Source organism: Halichoeres trimaculatus, unplaced genomic scaffold (genome assembly GCF_033239565.1).
Source record: "Halichoeres trimaculatus isolate MK-OKI-2021-1 unplaced genomic scaffold, fHalTri1.1 fHalTri1_scaffold_10, whole genome shotgun sequence".
NCBI lineage: Eukaryota > Metazoa > Chordata > Actinopteri > Labriformes > Labridae > Halichoeres > Halichoeres trimaculatus.
The window spans coordinates 27,289,247-27,308,512 of NW_027437187.1; the positions used below are offsets into that span (position 1 = coordinate 27,289,247).

The window sequence follows — 19,266 nt, forward strand, 5'->3', positions numbered from 1 at the left end:
TTCTACTACAAAGAATGTGACACCTGTTAAGTGTGTGGCCACATTTAACAATGATTTCATGTTTTCATCTATTTTACTTCTAATCATTGCACAAGCAGCTTTAAACACAACAAATAAACAAGTGAGCTATGCAGCATTTGTATGTGTCTCTGATGTGCAGGTTGTACATATGTGTTTGTGTGAAAGAAGAAAAGAGACTTGAGAAAACTAAGTCACAGGCAACTGTTTGTGTGTGTGTGAATGTTGTTCTGTGTTTCTGGATGTGCACGCTTGTTGCACTTGATAGAAGAGCTGCCAGGCAGCTGCATCAAACATTTGGAAGAGAGACAGACAAAGCAAATGCTTATCAGAGGAGCACATAGAATCGTGAGATGCAGAACACTTCTCTGCTGTTGACTGGCTTTAATCACTTCCAGAAGAATAAACAGTCGGAAATTTACTTTAAGGAGATTAAGTAAAGGCATGGGAAAGATTGTAAACCATAATGTGAGAAATACAGTGTGCAGGAAAAGGTGCGTATTTGTGCTGAGTGGCACAAATGTGTGTTAATATTTATGGAAGGATATTCAGCCCGTTTTACTCCCTTTGCATTCAGTCTCATTCTAAGTAGTAACATTATTCATACAAGGGTCAAAAGGTCAACTTCTGCAAAAACACCATGACAAAGGTGACAAACAGATGCAGCAATATCTAGAAGTTGGCAAATGACTTTGGAACAATGATATTTTCTTGTTATAAGGATGTATAAGACCTCTTGACACAAAGTTTAAAAAATGAAATAACTCAAGTCAAGTTTATTTCATCAGGGGGTTCTGACAAATTAATAGAGGCCTGTTTTCACAAGGCAGAAATGCTGTAGGCTGTGGCTTTTCCCATTTGTGGAGCTGCAACAATGAAAAGAATAAAAATATTATGCAACAATATTTAACATTTTAAAATACTAAAGTCACCAGAAGTACTAACCCTAAACAGTAATGCACTTCTTTTGCATGGTTGACATGGCAACGGGATGCAGACGTCACGGCAACTTTCTTTAAGGCTTTTATCGCTTCCAACAAAATTCCTTGTTTCTGACCTTTCGAAATTAGTATTTCACAAGTTCTACTTTTCATCTCAAAATTTTGAAATGACCCTAGTATCTTTTTATCTAATAAATATGACCTAGTATGTCATCATTTTGACTTTTTGTTCACCAAGTTTTGACTTTGTATCCGTCTTTTTGTACCAAAAAATTGACTTTTTCTTTTTTTATTTCTTTTTTTTATCACCTGGTGGTAACAGGCTATCATCGAAATACCGTTAGGGGGAAAAAAAAAATTCCGCTGAACAGACACAATATGCATTTTATGCCTTACTCAAACACATGATTAGATATTAAAAGACGAAGAAGGTATACTTTACTAATCTCTATTGGAGTAAATTTCAATATTTTCCCTTTGAATCCTGTTATACATGCTACACACACATTCACTAACAGCACTTTGCACATAAACATGTACTGATGGATAGTGCAGAGTAAGGGAGCAATGTTAAAAAGAAAAAAGTTATGATGCCGGTCAACAGGATAGTAATAGCTGAGTAGTTGCACATCAATGCTTTGGATTCACAGTTTTAGTCGTCACTGATGTGTAGGCAAAAGTTTTGCCTGTTTCGCAACTTAAGAATTCCTAGAATTAGAAAAAAAAAAAAATTCTCATGTAGACCATAGGCCCAGGGTTTGAATAGACAACAACCTTACATAGAAGTGGTGGAGGCCGTTTAGAGACACTGATATTAAAACATGAGGCTCCATGGTGGTCACAGGCATTGTGCTGTAATTCACTGAAGTAGTGGTTGGAGTAATTGAGTGGTTGGTTTTATAATGCATGGTCAGTGAGCCATAAAATGTTCAGTGGTCATATCGTGGTACAACATGGTACCTACCAGCTCTCGCTCTCCGAAGGGCTCACAGAAAGTGACCGCCCTGCCGTGCATCAGCACACCACACTGCTCTCCCACCTCACAGTTACTGCACTCAGACCTGCGAGGAGAGAAGCAGAGAGAAGATGTAAAAAGTTCTCTTGGACAGCAGACAAGATTTAGATAACAGCCGCACCCTCAGACTACAAGACGAGTCGTAACCTTTTCACCTACCAGATGCTGGAGTCAAGCTCTCCCTGGAGGTTGGAGTCAAAGTCGTCACGCAGCACAGCGTGTTTCCCATGGAGCTCCACTAAACAAACATAGACCACATGCTTACGGTTAACAGAACCTGTATGATATCATAACTTATGGTGGTATGATAATCTGTGTGATTATCTTATCAGGAAGAGCTGTGAGTGCTGACTCACCAAGACTTGGTCTCAGCGGGGACTCTGTTGGTGCTAAAACAAACAAAGACAACAGGATAATACTGTTAGTTATACAGAGCGTACATCTTTATTATCTATTTTGTGTTAGACCAGATTCAGGCTTCACTTACACCCAGTTTCACAGCTAGAAATGTGCATTAATAAACTTTGAGCAGAAGTCAATGTAGAGATGGCAGAGACTTTTCCGATCTATAAAGTTTTGCATTTTTAATTGCAAGTAAAAAGTGTGTAAAAGTCAGTGAGTGCAGGGGAACGGTCCCATTCTTACATAATCTCTAAGTGAAACAAACTTTCTCTGAGTCCTGGCCGGCCATGGCTGAAGTCTCCTGACTGCTGATGTTAATTCCTTTCAGTAATGAAAGGCCGGGCGGCCATGATTAACGGTTCAATGCCAATTAACCGCCATCCTCCCCAGGGGCCGCTGTGTGCAGTAATCTGTGGCCACTGCCGTGCTAACATACTCAACCATCAATCTCTCTCAGGGGAAACATAAGTCTGAGAAGAGAGGGGAGGTGAACAGAGGGCTGGTGAGTGTTAAGACTTAATGAATCAAACATGGTTTTAAAAAGAGAAAAAAAAGCAGGGCTCAAACTTAATCACTCTTTGTAGAACTTAGATTTTAGCCAAATCCCATAAAGTTGAGAGTATGTGTGTAAACTTTTGTGCCAGGAGAGATGAAGGAGGTGGTGCATAGCTGGGTTTAAAACTAAATGAATTAAACTGAGACATTTCTTCAGCTTCCTTTGAGGGAGAGCGTTTAATAAGCCGTAAATAGATGAATCTGAACAAAGAAATGGGGCAAAGTTTAAGAAAGGACGAGACACGCATCAGATAAGTTGATGCATTTTTCTTTACCATGACTTGTTTTCTGGAAATTCTGACGCTGAAAAATCAAGTTATTTGTACGTCTGATCTTAAACTTATGTTTTATGTCTTCATGTGTAAATTTAGCTCAACACGGTTCACTATTCATGGTTTAGTGACACTGAGGCTTTAACCTTTATGTCTGAATGGCGCCATTCACTTCCTCTGAGCTTCTACATTCTGCTCTGTTTAGTGGATCTTTTCAAAGACAGTCTTATTCCAGGCATAAGACCTGAGAGAGGTTTAATCTATCCAGGATGAGCCTTCACACCTGATAAAGTATACAAAGATAACACAGCCAGGACTTATTCGAAAGTTTAATTTAAGACTTTCTTTCAAAACGTACAAGCTGTTCGAAAACTTCCCTCAGAGAGAAGAGCTTATACTTCAGAAAGCCCACCTATAACTCCCCATAAACAACAGAACCTGAACCAAGCGAGGACGGCTTAGAAAGTGTATTTTCTGACTATCCTAACGGCTGTGCAGACATCTTTACTCCGCACTAAAGCTTCACTTCTGTTAGCTGCCCTCGTTTCTCCCCATCGGACCCAAATGCTGGGCACTTAGAGGTGGATTTAGTATTCACACAGCAGTGGTAAAGTTTCATGCTGACTGTAGAAGTTGGAGTCTTAGTGGCCTGTGTGACAGAGCTGGTCGCTTCACTGGCTGCGACCATTGCCGCTGCTGCTTCGATGGGCTCTGGGCTGGAGCTCTGGCTCCACAATGGAGCCCATTAAAGGCAGATCAAAAGAGTGTCTTTCCTCCTCTAGATCTCTCTTTCTCCACCCTCTAATCCTCCAATGTCTGCTGATTTAAAGCATGTTTGACAAAGCTATCAATGCTAGCATATGTAGCTCTCACATGTTTCTTCTTCTCCTATTAACAATCCAAAATGAGCTGGAAGAAAAGATGAAATATGCAGCTGATTGCTCTGTTTACACGAGTGTGTGTGTGTGTGTGTGTGTCTTACATTTTCATCCTTAAAAGAGCATGTACTAAAACCCAATTCCTGGTAATCCACCCTCTCAAACTGACACGCAGTAATAAATGCTTGGTTGATATTCTGCTCTCTACAGTCTCCTCCTCTCTCTCAAACAGACTCGTCTAAATCGCGCTCCGGCTTTCTAGGGAGGCCATTTGGCTGGAGAATGGCCAGAAGATTTTTTTGGGTGGATAATCCCTCCAAGCTTCCAAAAAGGCCTCATTTACAGTTTTCTTTCTCCATGCTTCATCACGCTCTCCTGCTGTCTTCTCTCACTTGCCTTCGTTTACAATCCCCTCGCTTTCGCCCATCCCTCCATCCGCATCCGTTCTGTCTCTCTCCGCCTAACCCTCCGCTCGTCGGGAGCAGACAGTGGCGCTCATTTCACTTGGATTAATCCCCTCTCACTTTCTTAAAGACTTCAATTACTGCCTCCTCTATTTGCGGCTCATCTCTGCTAATGCCTGTATCTCCCTGGCCAGGGCTTATATTCTCGCAACCATGCACAGAGACACACACACACACACATGCACACAGACAGATTTGCCTTCCACAGCTGACCCAGCCCTCAGCGCTATTTTGCGGGTTTGCACCCCAACAAATAGGAGTAACAAAAAAAGAGGTGACTCTGAATAAACTGAATCCCGATGGGTGCTGATGAGCCGGGCTGGGGTGATCCAAGAGGGGACTAAATGAGCCTAAGATCCAGCAGACTCAGACATCTCAGCACAAAGAGCGCAGGGCACAAGTCATGTTAAATCTTCTCCCCCTCTTCTCTCCATCTTCCAGCTCTAATCTCCTCCACCCTGTAAACTGCACCCACCCTTCCAATCTCCCTTGTTCTCCTCTCGTTTTCTCTTTTCCTCGTCTGACTCACATCCTGGAAGAACAGGACCCTGTTTGAAGTTAACTTGAGGTAGCAATTAGACTCACCAGGATGCAGTATCCTGTTGTTTTTTTGTTTCTACCATTAGAAAGAAAAGGTTCTCCAAGGTGAGATTGCAGCCACTCCACTCTCTGATTGAAAGCGGGGCATCTGCACCGGTTTCAACTGGCATTATTACAATAATCACAGGTGAGTGGGGCGAGGAACGAGAAAGCAAAACTCACAGTGTTTATCTGATTCCTAAACTACTTTTCAAGTTTGGTTTCCAAGCTAAAGTGGCATCCAAGGTTAAAAAACAAAACATTTTCATGACAAGGTGAGACATAGACAAGAAAACATGAGGACAGGGTTATTTAGCATGCATTCTTTGAGTGTGTCTCTTTGGCAGACATCTCGTGGTTGTCTGAGACTTTGAGAAAACCAAAGAAAAGTTGTCTCTCCTTACTCAAAGTTTGGATCAACTTGACTTTCATGGAGTTAAGTTACGTGAGGAAAAAAAAGAGCAGCATAGGAAAAACTCAAACATAGCAGTACAACATAAAAGAAGATTTGGTAGTGAAACATGAAAAGAATTCAATAGACGGGGCTCAGGGATTTGATAGTTGGGTCTCAAGGTTTTATGCTGGTGAGAAATGACAAACGGCAGGTGAGTCAGCGTTGAGCCAGGAAGGCAGGCAGGCTGGGAGGGTGGTGGCTTGGACGAGTGGAGGCCACCCGTCTCTCCTCTGTTGCGCTGTGATCAGGAGTCCCTCAGGGAGCAGTGGCCTTTTTGAGTTATATGTCCCTTTAATAATCCATCTGGGGTGCGGCGCACTCGGCCAGGCCCATAAAGAGCTGATTTATTCCCTTGCTGGAAATGAGAGGACCTGGCGACACTGGGCAGGAAGCAGGGACTGCTGGCCCTGTTGTCAGGAGATAGAGCTGATGGACGGCCTGCAGCAACACCCACAGCCACTCCACCCTTCAGCAAAAGGCACCCTTTCCGAGCCAACCCCTGCCTCTCATCTCCCCCTGACTTGGCTTCTCTCATCTGGGCTTAATGAGTCTTTTTATGGTCTCTCAGTGGGAAAGGAAGTGTTCTTCTGTTCCAGCCTCCTGCCTGTCTGTTCATATACTCACAGTCATTTAAAACTGTGATTGCCGTTTGCATTCTGCTGCGTCATGCTTCGAAGCATTTCTCTGAGACTGTCACTTGGCAATGTGCTGATTGGTCCGTGAACTGCTCTCCTCCAGTGCGTTTCATTTGTTTGCAGCCGCATTTGTCAGAGTCCTGTTAGTTTAGTCTCCTGATTTAAACAAGAACAAAGTGGGGGGCTTTTTTTGCTGGTATTTGAGTAGAGTAATGGGCTCCAGATCAAAGCAAGCTGGGGAGGAAGTTGGAGGGATGAATTGGATGTTGAATGAAGGAATGGGTTGTGGCAGCATGCTGGCACAGAGTCTGGGACCGGGTAACCCTCAAAAACAGCTAGACAGATGTGAATCAACACAAACACACATTTAAAACCAGTATTTGCTTTTTTTTTGCTGGTTCTTCAGTAGGCCTGCGCCAAATCATACCATCTACGATAATACCGGTATAGTTTTTTTGGTGATATAAATTTGTCATTTCATGATATTTACAGGGCAGAGGCTCAATGCAAATGCAAAAAGTAGCATTGCAGCATCAACTTCGTCCTCACCTGAGGATTTCGTGCCTAAAAGAGGAGTGATGTGGAGGTGGTTTGGCTGACCAAAGATCAGACATGCAGCAAAACACATTAAATGCAAAATGTGCAGCAGAACAATTACCGCGAAGGGTGGCAACACCACAAGCATGTTCCTCCACCTAAAACTGAAACACACCGCAGAATATAACCAGGCTATGAAGACACGTGAGGAGGATGCGAAAGCTACGTTATCATCGGTGGATTTTGTTGCCTCTACGACAGACCTGTGGTCGAGCCGAACATCCGAACCCCAATGTGCCAATTCATATGGGATGAGTCTCTGAAGCGCAGTGCGCAGGGCAGCACCCATAGCAGCTAGATACCTGAGATCACAAGATCACAGGAGAACCACATGTTCCTGCAGGAATCCCACCCATGAGAACGTACTTTCATGGTAATTAATTAACATGTTGGTTACATTAGTTGCTAGGCGCTGCCCTGTTGGCTATGGCTGCCTTTTGCAGCAGCTCTCTCTTCTTTGTCCGTTTCTTGTAATTTTTTCGTCTCTTTTTCGTAATCTTTGTGTTTGGAGTGGATCAATACTTTGTTTGACTCGTTTGTTGGTCATGGACACCAAACTTTTTGTGGCTTCAGCGATATTTTTACTACTTTTTCTCCTGTGTTTGTCTGGAGATCCTACACGTAACCATGGCTGCATTGTTTACATGTGAACTCAACTGTTAGCAGCCTGTAGCATGTCAATGCTTACTGGTGTAAGGCCTGATGTCTTCCCACAAGGTGAGGAGAAGGAGGTGAGGACGATGTACTGGTTCTCAGGTGTGGGGTAAGAAGTGACGACATCGACCTGTTCTTCCATCCATCGTTATTGGGAAGGTAAGATCTATCTCCTATTACATGGATGAGCTAGCTGTGCTAATCCAGCAACAGAGGGAATACCAGAGGGCAGAGAAGCATCATGCTATTCACAGACATGGCTAACGGAGCTAACATCAGACACCAACGCCACATCGGAAGAACTTCACCTGCTGTGAGCAGACAGGATCTAGGAGACAGAGATGGAGCATGACTGAAGAAGCTCAGTCCTGGACCCTGTGGAGGTGGAGGCTGGCTGAAGAATGATGGACAAGCTGTCATCATCTATTTTCTTATGGACCTTTTTGCACTTTCTATACACTTTCTTACTTTTGTTTTCTTGATTACTGCTGTGACTTCAATTTCGTTGTACTTGTTACAATGACAAAAAGGTTCTATTCTATTCTATTCTATTCTATTCTATTCTATTCTATTCTATATATAGCTCATCTGGCCCTCCATAAACTTCAGCACCTTCAGTCCATACCTTCTCCTTTCTGTTGGCGTCCCTAAAGAAAGAATGTGTTGTGTCGTATAGAATTATGAAGTTTTTCGCCTGCCTGGCTAACTTTTCCTCCTCCAAAAGTCAGATTTTCTCTGGATCTGACCTACTTGCTATGTTTACATTTCAAGCTTGTGTAGTAGTAATAGTAGTAAATGATTGGAAAAGTGGCTTCCATGCTGTGTGTGCAATAAAAATGCTGTTATTCAGAAGTAGAAACCACTAAAAATAAGTTGTCCGTTTTTTTCCCCCATATCATCATAAATATAGTTACACAAATTTCCTTAAAATATCTTGATATAAGTTTGAGGCTATATTGCCCATCCCTATTCTTCAGCCACACCTGTCTTTAACTTACATGATCACTTTCTGTCACTGAGGTATAAAGGTGCTACATGTCAGATGTACGAGGCTTATTTATCCTTGCCCCCTTTTCTCTTTATCCCTTAATATCTTATTTACATTAGAGTTTCCATCTCCATCTTTATCATTCTAAGCTTTAATTCACCTTCCATTGTTACTTCCTTTTTCAATCTCTCTGGATAATCTGCCCATTTGCTTTTAAGTCCTCACCCCGGCTGATCACCCCTGATTGCCTTCTTACAGTATTTGAGCAGCCTGTCCTGTTTCTCTTCCTCCATCCCTTCCCTACTTTTCTCCCTGCTTCCCTCCCTCTCCTCCATGGATCATAACCCTGCTTTAGATAGCTTTCATTTCTCCAGCTCTTCAAAGCTTGAGTCTTAAGCATATGAACTTCTGAAGTGGCTTGAGCTGGCCCCGTATCTTTTTATTCCACTTTGAATGCTAATGCTGAGATTTGAAGTAACTTTGCTCTGAGCAGCCTGCACTCTCCTTGCCTCTCTGCAGCGTGTTTGATCCAGCTGGAAGGTAAGAGACTACAGGCCTCTTCTTCACCTGCTGATGAGTTGGACAATGCTGAGGAAACATAGGCAATAAGCATGATTTCTGTATCATGCAACAGTTAAAACTGTGGTTTAGTGTAATTTTTAAAACATTCTCAGTTCTCATCCTTGTCAATGACCTTTCAAGATCCATTAATTCCTTTAATTCAGGTTCTTTTTAGTGTTTAATCTGGACAGTTCTTTGAAGTTGAAGGTTTTGCGTCTGATAAAAGTGAGTCTAAGCAGGGAAAAATCCTGCTCCCGTCTTCTAGGACGATCCACAAGAGACCAAAATGACGGTTTCACTCCCAGTGTCCTCCATCCTGTCGTCTTTCCTCTGTCGCCTTTCGCCTTCTGTTGCCCACGGCATGTTCAGTACTCATTTGTAATTCAGATTTCCTGGCAGAGTTCAGCAACAGACAGTCACTTTGTGTTAATGGCAATTAAAGGACTTAGCCTACAACAAGGTCGGCTATCCACTCGTTCCTCTCTCTTTTTTGTAAATGATGTTTAATCACCCCATTACCTTTACCAAACACTCAAATCACCTGCAATCTATGACCTTAAAGTTCTCATTACGACTATCTCTTCATCCTCATATCTTTGTCCTTGTGTCCTCTAATATCTCTTTTACCAGTTAGAGAGAAAGTATCCTTCCCGACACAAGTCACTGGCTTCTCAACACGTCCTCACTTTTGTTCCTTCAGTCTTTAAAAGTCCTGCTGTCTGAAAACCACTGTTTTACTTCACCTCACTGCTTCTTCTCTGTCTGCTGCCATTCACAACTTGCCTCTGCCACGGCCCTGTAAGGTCTAAATCTCTGCTTTACAGCTTGTCTGCTGTGAGTGGATGTGTGGTGGTGCGATACCGCAGGGCTTTGGCACAAAGTAACTTAGTGACTGTTGTTGGCTGCAGATAGGAGAGATTTGCAAAGGGAGAAGACTGGGGCAGTGTGTCAGTGGTGGTAAGAGGGCGAGCTCTGGAGGCAAGGAGACAGAGAAAAAGAGCCGTGTTGAACTCTCTGTCAGCCTTCCAGGTCGGGCTGAGGGCTCTCTGGTTTGTCTCTTCCAAGTGGCATGAAGCCATGAAGCTGAGCGCTCTCTTCCTGGCATGTGCTGCACATCAGGAGAGTCTGAAATGACCTGTTTGTAAAGACGAGTCCTCAGAGACTCGCCACAGGTTTTTTCTCTTCCCAAATAAATTTTTTTTAGGGCTGGAATTTTGTTTTGCCTGTGCACCAGTCAGCAGCAGTTTAAGTTAAAGTAGACTACTTCTCCACTTTGAGCATTAAAGTCAAATTTGATCAACAGGGAGGAGTCCTCGAGTGAGGAGGAGGCTTCTTTCCTGTAAACAAGCAATTACACACACTCAGCATGCAGAGGGGGGCTGCACTGTCTGTCAATAGCTACTTAAGGCTGTCACCGAAAGTGGATGCAAGAAATGACGGCCATAAAGCATAAATCTCCAGCAGAGAGAGAGATGGAGGGAAAAAATCTGAGTTTAGCATAAGCTGAAATTAAGCCGGCAATATAGGACATCCAAAAATCTGCAGCTCTGGCTGCTTCATTAGGCGGAGGGGGAGCCAGGATATAGCTGCTACTGTCATAAAGAAGCAGCACATCACCCATATTGTGTCATACGGATTGTGACAATGTGTGCATATGATGGACGGTAATGGGAAGTGAGAAGTTGTTACCGTATGTGAATATGTGGCTGCACATGTGTGCCTCAACATGTATGTATATTTTTACATGTGACTATTTCTACCAGGGTGTTTACTCACCTCCCTGTTCACACAGCTGTTGGGCCAGAGCATCCTTGAAGAGGATCTGTCCGCGATGTGTTGCTGTGGCTCTAAGAGGGAAAAAAAGAGAAGAAAGAGAAAATTAGGAGAGGAAGAGAACAAATTGAAGAACCGCAGTTTTGAGAAAAAAACTCCATTCCTGTTCTTAATAAATAAGATCAATCCATGAAATACTCAGACCTGAAATTACCTCACATCGATTCAAAAACAACCAGTTTGTGCTCGTATGGTGCAAAATAGAGTGAGCATTTCCGGTTTACACTTTATCCTTGCAATCACTCACCACACTCTACTCTTGCATGCCGCTGTAAGTCTAACTGTACACTGAGTGCTATATGTACAGAATGTAACATGAATTTCCTTCCTGTGTCCAGAAAATGCATTATTTATTTGTAAATGGAGACTTCTTTAAAAATCTAACAGGGTGAAATGGCTCAAAGTGCAACGGGATCTTTTTCACAGACAGAGACATTCCCTGCTGTACATACAGCCGACATGTGAAAAGAGTTTTACTGTCATTTACAAAGTCATCCCCCAAGTAAGAATACAGCAGCAATAATATTATTACCACCATATCCAGCTTTTTAAGTGGAAAAAACAAATGCTACTTCACCCTTTATTAACTGGCTGGCATGTCAGTGTAAGCAAATCATCAGCTTTGCATTCTGTATTTTAAGCTACCAAAAGTAACCACATAAAAATGCGATTGTCACAGCATACATTTCATTGATTCTTAAGAATTCGGATAAAACATGATTTAATTTTTGTTTTTTTTTCTTTAAATGTTTATAAATCTTAACTCATATGTATATGAAGCAAAGTCTCAGCCATCAAAAATGTTTTGTTGCAACTTCCTGATTCTGAGGACAGCAACTGGCTCCGCTTTGTTGGGTGTTGACTGCCTGCTCTCTTATCTGTCATCTCACAATGGTTTGCAAGTTCAGTCCAGTTTAAGCATGTAGAAGGACTGCCAGATAGCTGAGGTTGCAAGACCATGGGTCACTTGAACTTCCCAATCCATTGATGAGCCTCTCCTCATTCATGTTAGGCTGTAAAACCTCAAACCTGTTGACTCCTGGCCTTGCTCCGCACATAATGTGGGTTTGTGGTTATAGCCAAGATAAATACAATCTGGATTTGATTCAGTTTGTTTTATTTTGAAAGTCATTGGGTGTTTTTATTTGGTTTCTGTGCACAAATTCCTGTCTAGCTTGATCTGACTTTTTTGGTAAGTAGTCGCATCACAAACTCCATCACCCAAATTTAGGAGGCTTTCATATCTGCTGCAACCTGCTGGAGAAGGGAAGCAGCTGGACCGCAACAGAGCAGATCAAGAGTGAGTTGAAACATTGACTTATATACTTGCACTTCTAAAATTGTCTTTTTGGCTTGGTGTGTATGTGGTTACCGGTATTGCCAGAGCCAAACTCAAGCAGACAACCAGCAAACTGTAATTTTGAAGCACTTTCACATTGTTTTTATTTCTTGCATTTGGACATTAAAGACATGAGATGGAAAAATACATTATTTTCATGGTCCTATGCTTGCTAGCACAGTATAGGAGACAGGTTTGCTAGGGCTATTAGATTGTACTCTAGACAGTGACAACAACAGCTTCTACTGATGTAATGTGTTGTCATGTTGTATCAATTCTGGCCTAAAAAGCCTATAACTCAGGCAGAAAACTGAGGTGGAGAGAGCATAAAAGAGGTTGCAACTTTAAAGAGTCCTTGAAAGAAGTTGTTTGAGAGATATTGTAAAGTTTTAGCCCCTCGAGCTCTCTGTAGCTCATTTCAGAGAGGGACAGCAGTGAATGGGATGTGCAGAAGTACCTCGAAGAAAAGTTCTGTGCAAGAGGACACAAGTCTACAGTTTTAGATGGCAAGTAAAAGCTCTATTACACCAATCCATCTGTATGATAAATTTTTCCCCATATAATGTGCAGGAGGAAAACAACTGGAGTGAGAAGAGGTCAAAAACTTCAAGAGGATGAATATCCCAGCTGTGATGTGTTTTCTTCCCACAGGAAAAGTAGGACAGTAAGGGACAAAGTTGTGATAGTAATTTGGCTATTAAAATCATCTGCGGCTTGTAAATCTTAGCAACCTCATGCCAGAAGAACACACTGACACAGAACTAATAGTACCACCCACGTATAATGAGACTGTCCCTTCAAGGCGCACTTTCTGGAAAAAGAAGTCTCTTTTCTTGCTCTCTGAGATGAGGGCACGATGACTCTGCTGCTCAAACTGTTGTATTTATGTCCAGGGCATCAGATGATCTATCAAAGCCAAACTGATGATGGAAAGCTTGATTACTACAATCCAAAGCAGACAGATTTGTGTGGGTATGTATTTTGTATCACACTCACTCGATGGTACACTTAATCACAGACTTAAAATAATGGAGGACGGGGATTAAAAGTCAGCTGAACTTTATGGGGAGTACACAGTGTGTATGGCGCCTGAGTCACTGAGTCCAACATCCATTTTTCAGACTGTCTCCTCCATCCCTCTCTCCCTCTTTACACTCCCAGGTGGATTTTGCGTGGCACCTCCAAAATGCTCCCCCACCCTGTCCCACCATGCAGACTCGGGCCTTTTATGGGTGCCAAGGCATTTACTCGTTCGTCTCAGCTCATCAATAATTAACGGGCCTCTCATCAATTAGTAAAGATCTCTTGGTGCCTTTGTAGAGCAGGGGAGAAAACATACTTAATTACACTCATATTTCAGAATCAGGTGAAAACTAATTTGAGTTTGGTATTTATGAATAAAAGATGGTGGTAACGAACAGAGGGATGTAGGAACAAGACCCTTAAATATTTACTAAACAAAAGTTTCAGCTAAAATTCATTAAAAAAGATTCTGTTGAGTGCCAGGGGGACAGTGTGTGCCATGAAAGGGTACATTTGACCTTACACACATCTGTGGCAGTAACTCTTACAAGTCCAGGTGGGAGGAAAGAGCTCTGCGAAGTTGATAGCAGTGAAAGAATCATTCAGGGTTAAAAAAGCTGAACAACACTGTCAAAACTTTTTGTAGCAGAGATCCTGCTTTTCAGTTACCTTAAGAAATTGTGATCTTTAACTTTACCAATGGGAAAAGATAAAATAGGGGTAACTGAAAACCAGCTAATGAACCAAGAAAATGGCATGCTGAATTGTAGTAATGTAGTGACTATTCCCACCTGATGTTATTCACTATCTGGGTGTGTTTTTTTTGACATGCCTCTAAGAGTCTGATGTCCTATCTGAGGTTATTGTTGTCTGTTTTGTGCCATTTCTTGAACCACAGAGGTGTCCAAAGTATTCACATCCATCATTCAAGTAGAAGTATAAAAAGAAGGGTTTAAAAAGACTTTTGTAGAAGTTCAAGTATCGACTTGAGTGTTTTATCTAAGTAAAAGTATAAAAGTACTGGTTTCAAAACTACTTAAAGTATAAAGGTAAAAGTAAAAGTAATATAAAGGAAACAAATGCCATTAAGGATGAAAGCTTAGGGCGCGCCACAGGGGACTAAAGTGCACTCCAAAAGAAATGATGAGTTAAAATGTTATCACTGAACAATTTTGAGCAGCTTGTGTTGACCAATACTCGACACAAAGTCTAGATCGCTTCAAACTAATCTAGGCTAGCCAAAATGTTTAATTAATTAGACACGACCACAACACCTGCAGTGTTTTCCCTATGATTATATTAGGGAATGCCCAGCCACCCAATGGCAGCACCCACTCAGAGTAGCAAGAGTATTTCTAAACATGTAGGGAGTAAAAAGTACAGATATTTGTCTGAAGATGTAAAGAGTAGAAGTAAAAAGTCAGCCAAAATATAACTACTTCAGTAAAGTACAAATATCCTACATTTCTACTGAAGAAAGGTAACTTAGTATTTTTTCATTGCATTTGACTTGACAGCTCTGTTGAGCCAACATAAACATGTACAGACAACTAATGTTGGTATGTGTGGTGAGGGTTACAGTACTGCACAATAATAACCACATTATATACATCTCTGAAATTTAGAAGAGTAGAAATTTTGAGCAGGGATGGGTACCTTTCAAATTTGAATGATACTGTACCGATACCTGGTGCCTGTAAATTGGTATCGGTACCAAACGGTACCCAATTTTGGTACTTTTGTGCATTTATGTGGTAATAAAAATTAATTTGTTTAATGATAAAATCTCAAAGTTTTTTGATTTGGCACATTTATTTCTGGAAATATAGACTCGCAATGCTGTGTTCATGTCCAGCAGGGAAAACTGCCTACTATTCCACTCCTCACAGTCACAAGGATGTGTTTAGGTACCTAAAAATGGTACCGTTTGATTTTAAGTGAATTGGTGCACATGGAAATTAGTCGGTACCTATAGAAGTACCTAGTTCAGTACCCATCCCTAGTTTTGAGTACAGTGACATGTGAGCTAAACAAAAACACTGTATTTGAGTTGAAGCACTTTGTTTTACTTGACTGTTTCTAGCGGTTATCATAGCTGTGAACTTTTGAAATGCATGGATGGAGGTGTTTTTTAAACTGTCAAATGATGTAGTTTTCTCTCCTTGGATAAAACAAAACCACCGACAGAGGACCTACATGTAATAGGAAGAGAAGTATTCCCTGTGAAAGTGTGTGTGTGTTTGAGAGGTCTGTCTATGCGTGACTTAATAACATGAATGTCATTAAAACAGTAGCCAGGAGAGGGCATTTAGTCTGAGCTCGGGAGTGTGTGATCGGCACAGCGCGACGCCGACGTCTGTCCTGCTGTCACACTCCAGCAGCTTCTCCGAGTGTGTCCCTCATTACTGTCTCTGCTCTAGAAGCCACACACACACACAAAGAAAAAGACCAGTGCACACAAAATAATTTTTGAACATCTAAATGTTAATTTGACTTTCTTTGTGGGGTGGAGTAATTAAGGGCCTAAATGTGTAGGTCCTTTTTTCCTCCTCATTCTCCCCTTCTCAGACTCAAACGAGGGGTCATTCATCTTGTGAAACTACATGTCATCCTCTTCCCTCTCATTAGTCTGGAGGAGCAAATCTGAGGGATGGGCAAGAGCAAGGGATTGAGGAAGATGAAGAAGAGGATTGAGTGAGAGATATGGATAAGTGGACAGGAGAAGAGAGATGGAGGGGGAGGTGGGATTTGGTCAGAGAAAAAATATAGATGAGGGTTCGATGGCCTTGTCTTTCAAAGTCCACAATCTGCTGTCAAACAGCGAGGCATGTGGGTAAGGGCAGGGATCCAGTCAGAGACACACTTACAACCACACACACACACACATACACACCCCAAGCCACATATGAGCTTTAACATGTATGCAGATGGACAGGCTGTCACTCAAAGAGCTCCCAAAAGGGCCTGGAGTGGGTAATTACCAAGCATGTCTTCCATGTTAGATTACATGTTGCTGTCGGCCATAAGTATCCCCCAGGAACCAGCTTGACAGCTCCCTGCTAACCACACACACACACACACACACACACACACACACACACACACACACACACACACACACACACACACACACACACACACACACACACACACACACACACACACACACACAGTGGGGAAGGCTAACAGTAGATTTAGCCTAAAGCAATGTACATACAGTTTAATATAGCCACTGCTTGCTTAAAGAAGAGGAATATGGTCTGAACAAACAAACTTTGGTAACAGATATTACACAAGGCCTTAGACAATTATTTCCTCTCCTTACACAAACTATTACATCCAAGGGTGGAGAACATACACGCTGTAGAGGGTCTCCTTCCCTCGTTAGACAACACTCACATCCTGCTCTTTTTAAATCCCAATTAAAAGCTAATTTTCTCTCCCGGATCACCCGGCCTGTTGGTAATCATGATTAATATGAGGAGTTTCTTTGGGGTGCAGTTCCAGTCCACAGAGCTGATTTGGTGCATTTGGACCTCGCCCTTAAAATAATACTCCCTAAGTGGTTGATTTATCTCCCATGTTGAGAACCAGCTGGGGTTGTGGCACTACAATCAGGGACAACGGAGACAAGAATGGAGACAGAGAGGTGAAAACAGGAAAATGGGAGAGGCCCAGAGAAAAAAAGGATTTTTTTTTTAATCCAAAGACGGGTTCCTTGATACCAACCCAGACTTGATTAAGCCCACCACAGCCTGAGAAGGAGCAACTAGCTTTTTGGAATCACATTACTCCCCCTCCTCCTCTAAATTAATTAATTGAAAAAGACTCTTGGAGAACATGTAAATTTAATGAAGCTCCACAGAGGAGGGATTTGGGAGTTGTTTGGCAAATTACCTGCTTGTTAGCACAGGGTCACGCAGAGTTATGGCTGCAGATACAGCCGGAAGAAGCGCAGCTAGCACTCTGTATACAGCCAGGAGAAGAACAATTGACCTTGAGTGAGTAATAATTAGGCGCATTAGGAAAATAACAGCAGTAAGAACAAATAGGAAACAGGAGAGCTGTTTGTAACGTGCTATAGCTGAAAATGTGCACCTAAGAGAATCTGTCTTTTAAAACAAATGTTCTTTATTTTCTGCGAGGGTCATGTTGGGATAAGAAGGACAGGATGAGAATTTACTGTATTGGCTCAGCGTCAACAACCAAGAGATGGATCCCCAAAACAAGCGATGTCTGCGTTTCATCTCGTCGGTCACTTCTGAGCATATTTGCAGGAAGAGACAAGGCAATCATCTTTCCAAATACATTAGAGGCAGAGCAGACTGTCTCCCATGAGCATGCTTCATATTGTTGCATTTAAAGTCATGCTTTATGTGTTTTCCCCCTTTCTCCTCACTCTGTTTCATCTAAAATTGATAAGGAGGTCAGCATGCTGCAGGTGGGACAGTGACCTCCTGATGGGAGTGTGTGATGTTGCTGCAGCACAGATGTGATTCAGACAATTTGTGGCAGTATTGATCAGAGCACTGTGGTGTATTATGCATGCATGTGTGTGTGTGTGTGCATGCCTGCCTCTGAGTACACAGGTGTATGTGTGTAATTGCAGGGGTCATGGGCTGTCACTTGGGAAATAAAGACACAATCATGGATGCAGGGACCTTTAACAGCAACAGGAGTTCAGGTTAGGATCTGTTGGGGAGCAGAGGAATGGCTCAGCCTTGGATGGTTGGTGATTTAGTGTTAAATTCTCAAAAACTGGCACATTTAAAGTTGTAGAAAGGTTAAACACAGAGATATAAGAGTTGCTGTCTCATATGTGAATTTGTGATATATGAAAATTGGAATTGTATGCATGGACTGTGTCTGATTTGCCGCTCTTGTCGGTTTGTGGAGGGAAAAAAAGAAGGTAGGATTTATGCGTTCTGTCATGCCTCACATTTCTGCTCCGTATTTCTCCGTCTTCACTGCCAAAATGTGATTACCTACAGCCAATCATTCACTTCACCCAGCCGAATGTCTACAGTGAATCTTCCACAGGGCCAAAGGCTCGTGTGGTGCTTCGGTGATGAGAGGAGCTCATTTGTTAGTGATTTGAATTTAAAACAGGTGAAAATATTGACTTGAGTAACAAGAAATCAATAGAGGAGACAATTAAAAGGAGAAATTAGACGCTGGGGGAGCAGGTCATCTGTCAGGGCCGTGTCTGATCTCTGACCTTTGACCTCTGATTAATAAAGCATGCTGTATATCATCCTTCAATTTATTCACCAATCAAGATAAGCTTAGTGATAGATTCTTGTAATAAAACTGGAATTTAACCTTGATCTTTAAGTTTTTAATTTAGGCTCTAAGCTGTTGAAACTATTTTAGAAACCCACGGTTTCTTTTGAAAGCCCTGTGAGTCTTTGTGCTTTGAATTCTGTGCAGCTTACATTACATTTATTTACACAGCAATTATCCTGTGCAAATCATTCTCTAAAAAAATAACAACATCTCTACTTCCATAAAGCTGCGAGTTACTCCTGTGTGCACTTCTGATCTTTAATTCTTTTTAAACCACATCTCTCACTTTATAAAGAAGTATTTTATTTAGCAGGTGGACCAAGGGGACTCTGCTGTCACTGGGAAAACAGCCAAACCCATCTGTGCCGCACACTACGGTGGACTGAAGTCAACTGTGCGTCCACACCATACCATAAGCACATTTCACAAACGCAATGCATACACAGACCTCCTTACTCTGAACAGATGGCCCTCTCAACAGCACAATACCTGGCATAATTATAACACAGGAACCGTTCTTTTTCAATTACAGCTAACAAGACAAGAGAGTGTTTAGCCACCATCATTCAATTTGTGTTTCTCCCTCTAACTGCTCTGACACAGTCAAGGACTCCAAACTAGAGCTGAAGAGATAGTGAACAGATAGCGAGTGCATAAACACATGTATAGCATGCCATGACATAAAGCAACTGTGTGCCATCACAAAAGCAGACATTCATTACTCAAGGGGACACTTTAGGACAGGGAATGGGGGATGTCACATGCAGTAATT

The 19,266-nt window shown here is 42.0% G+C and overlaps 1 protein-coding gene across 4 annotated transcripts in view; it reads right to left on the reverse strand.

Moving 5' to 3' along the window:
* Positions 1-19,266, reverse strand: part of reln (reelin) — a 101,559-nt gene that overhangs the window by 35,229 nt on the left and 47,064 nt on the right. For all 4 annotated transcript variants that reach the window (XM_074676846.1, XM_074676847.1, XM_074676845.1 and 1 more), the window contains exons 4-7: positions 10,790-10,860; positions 2,331-2,363; positions 2,134-2,212; positions 1,924-2,020 (exon numbers count right to left, since the gene is read on the reverse strand). In XM_074676846.1, coding sequence (XP_074532947.1) covers positions 1,924-2,020; positions 2,134-2,212; positions 2,331-2,363; positions 10,790-10,860 — 280 coding nt within the window. The remainder of the gene's footprint in view (positions 1-1,923; positions 2,021-2,133; positions 2,213-2,330; positions 2,364-10,789; positions 10,861-19,266) is intronic.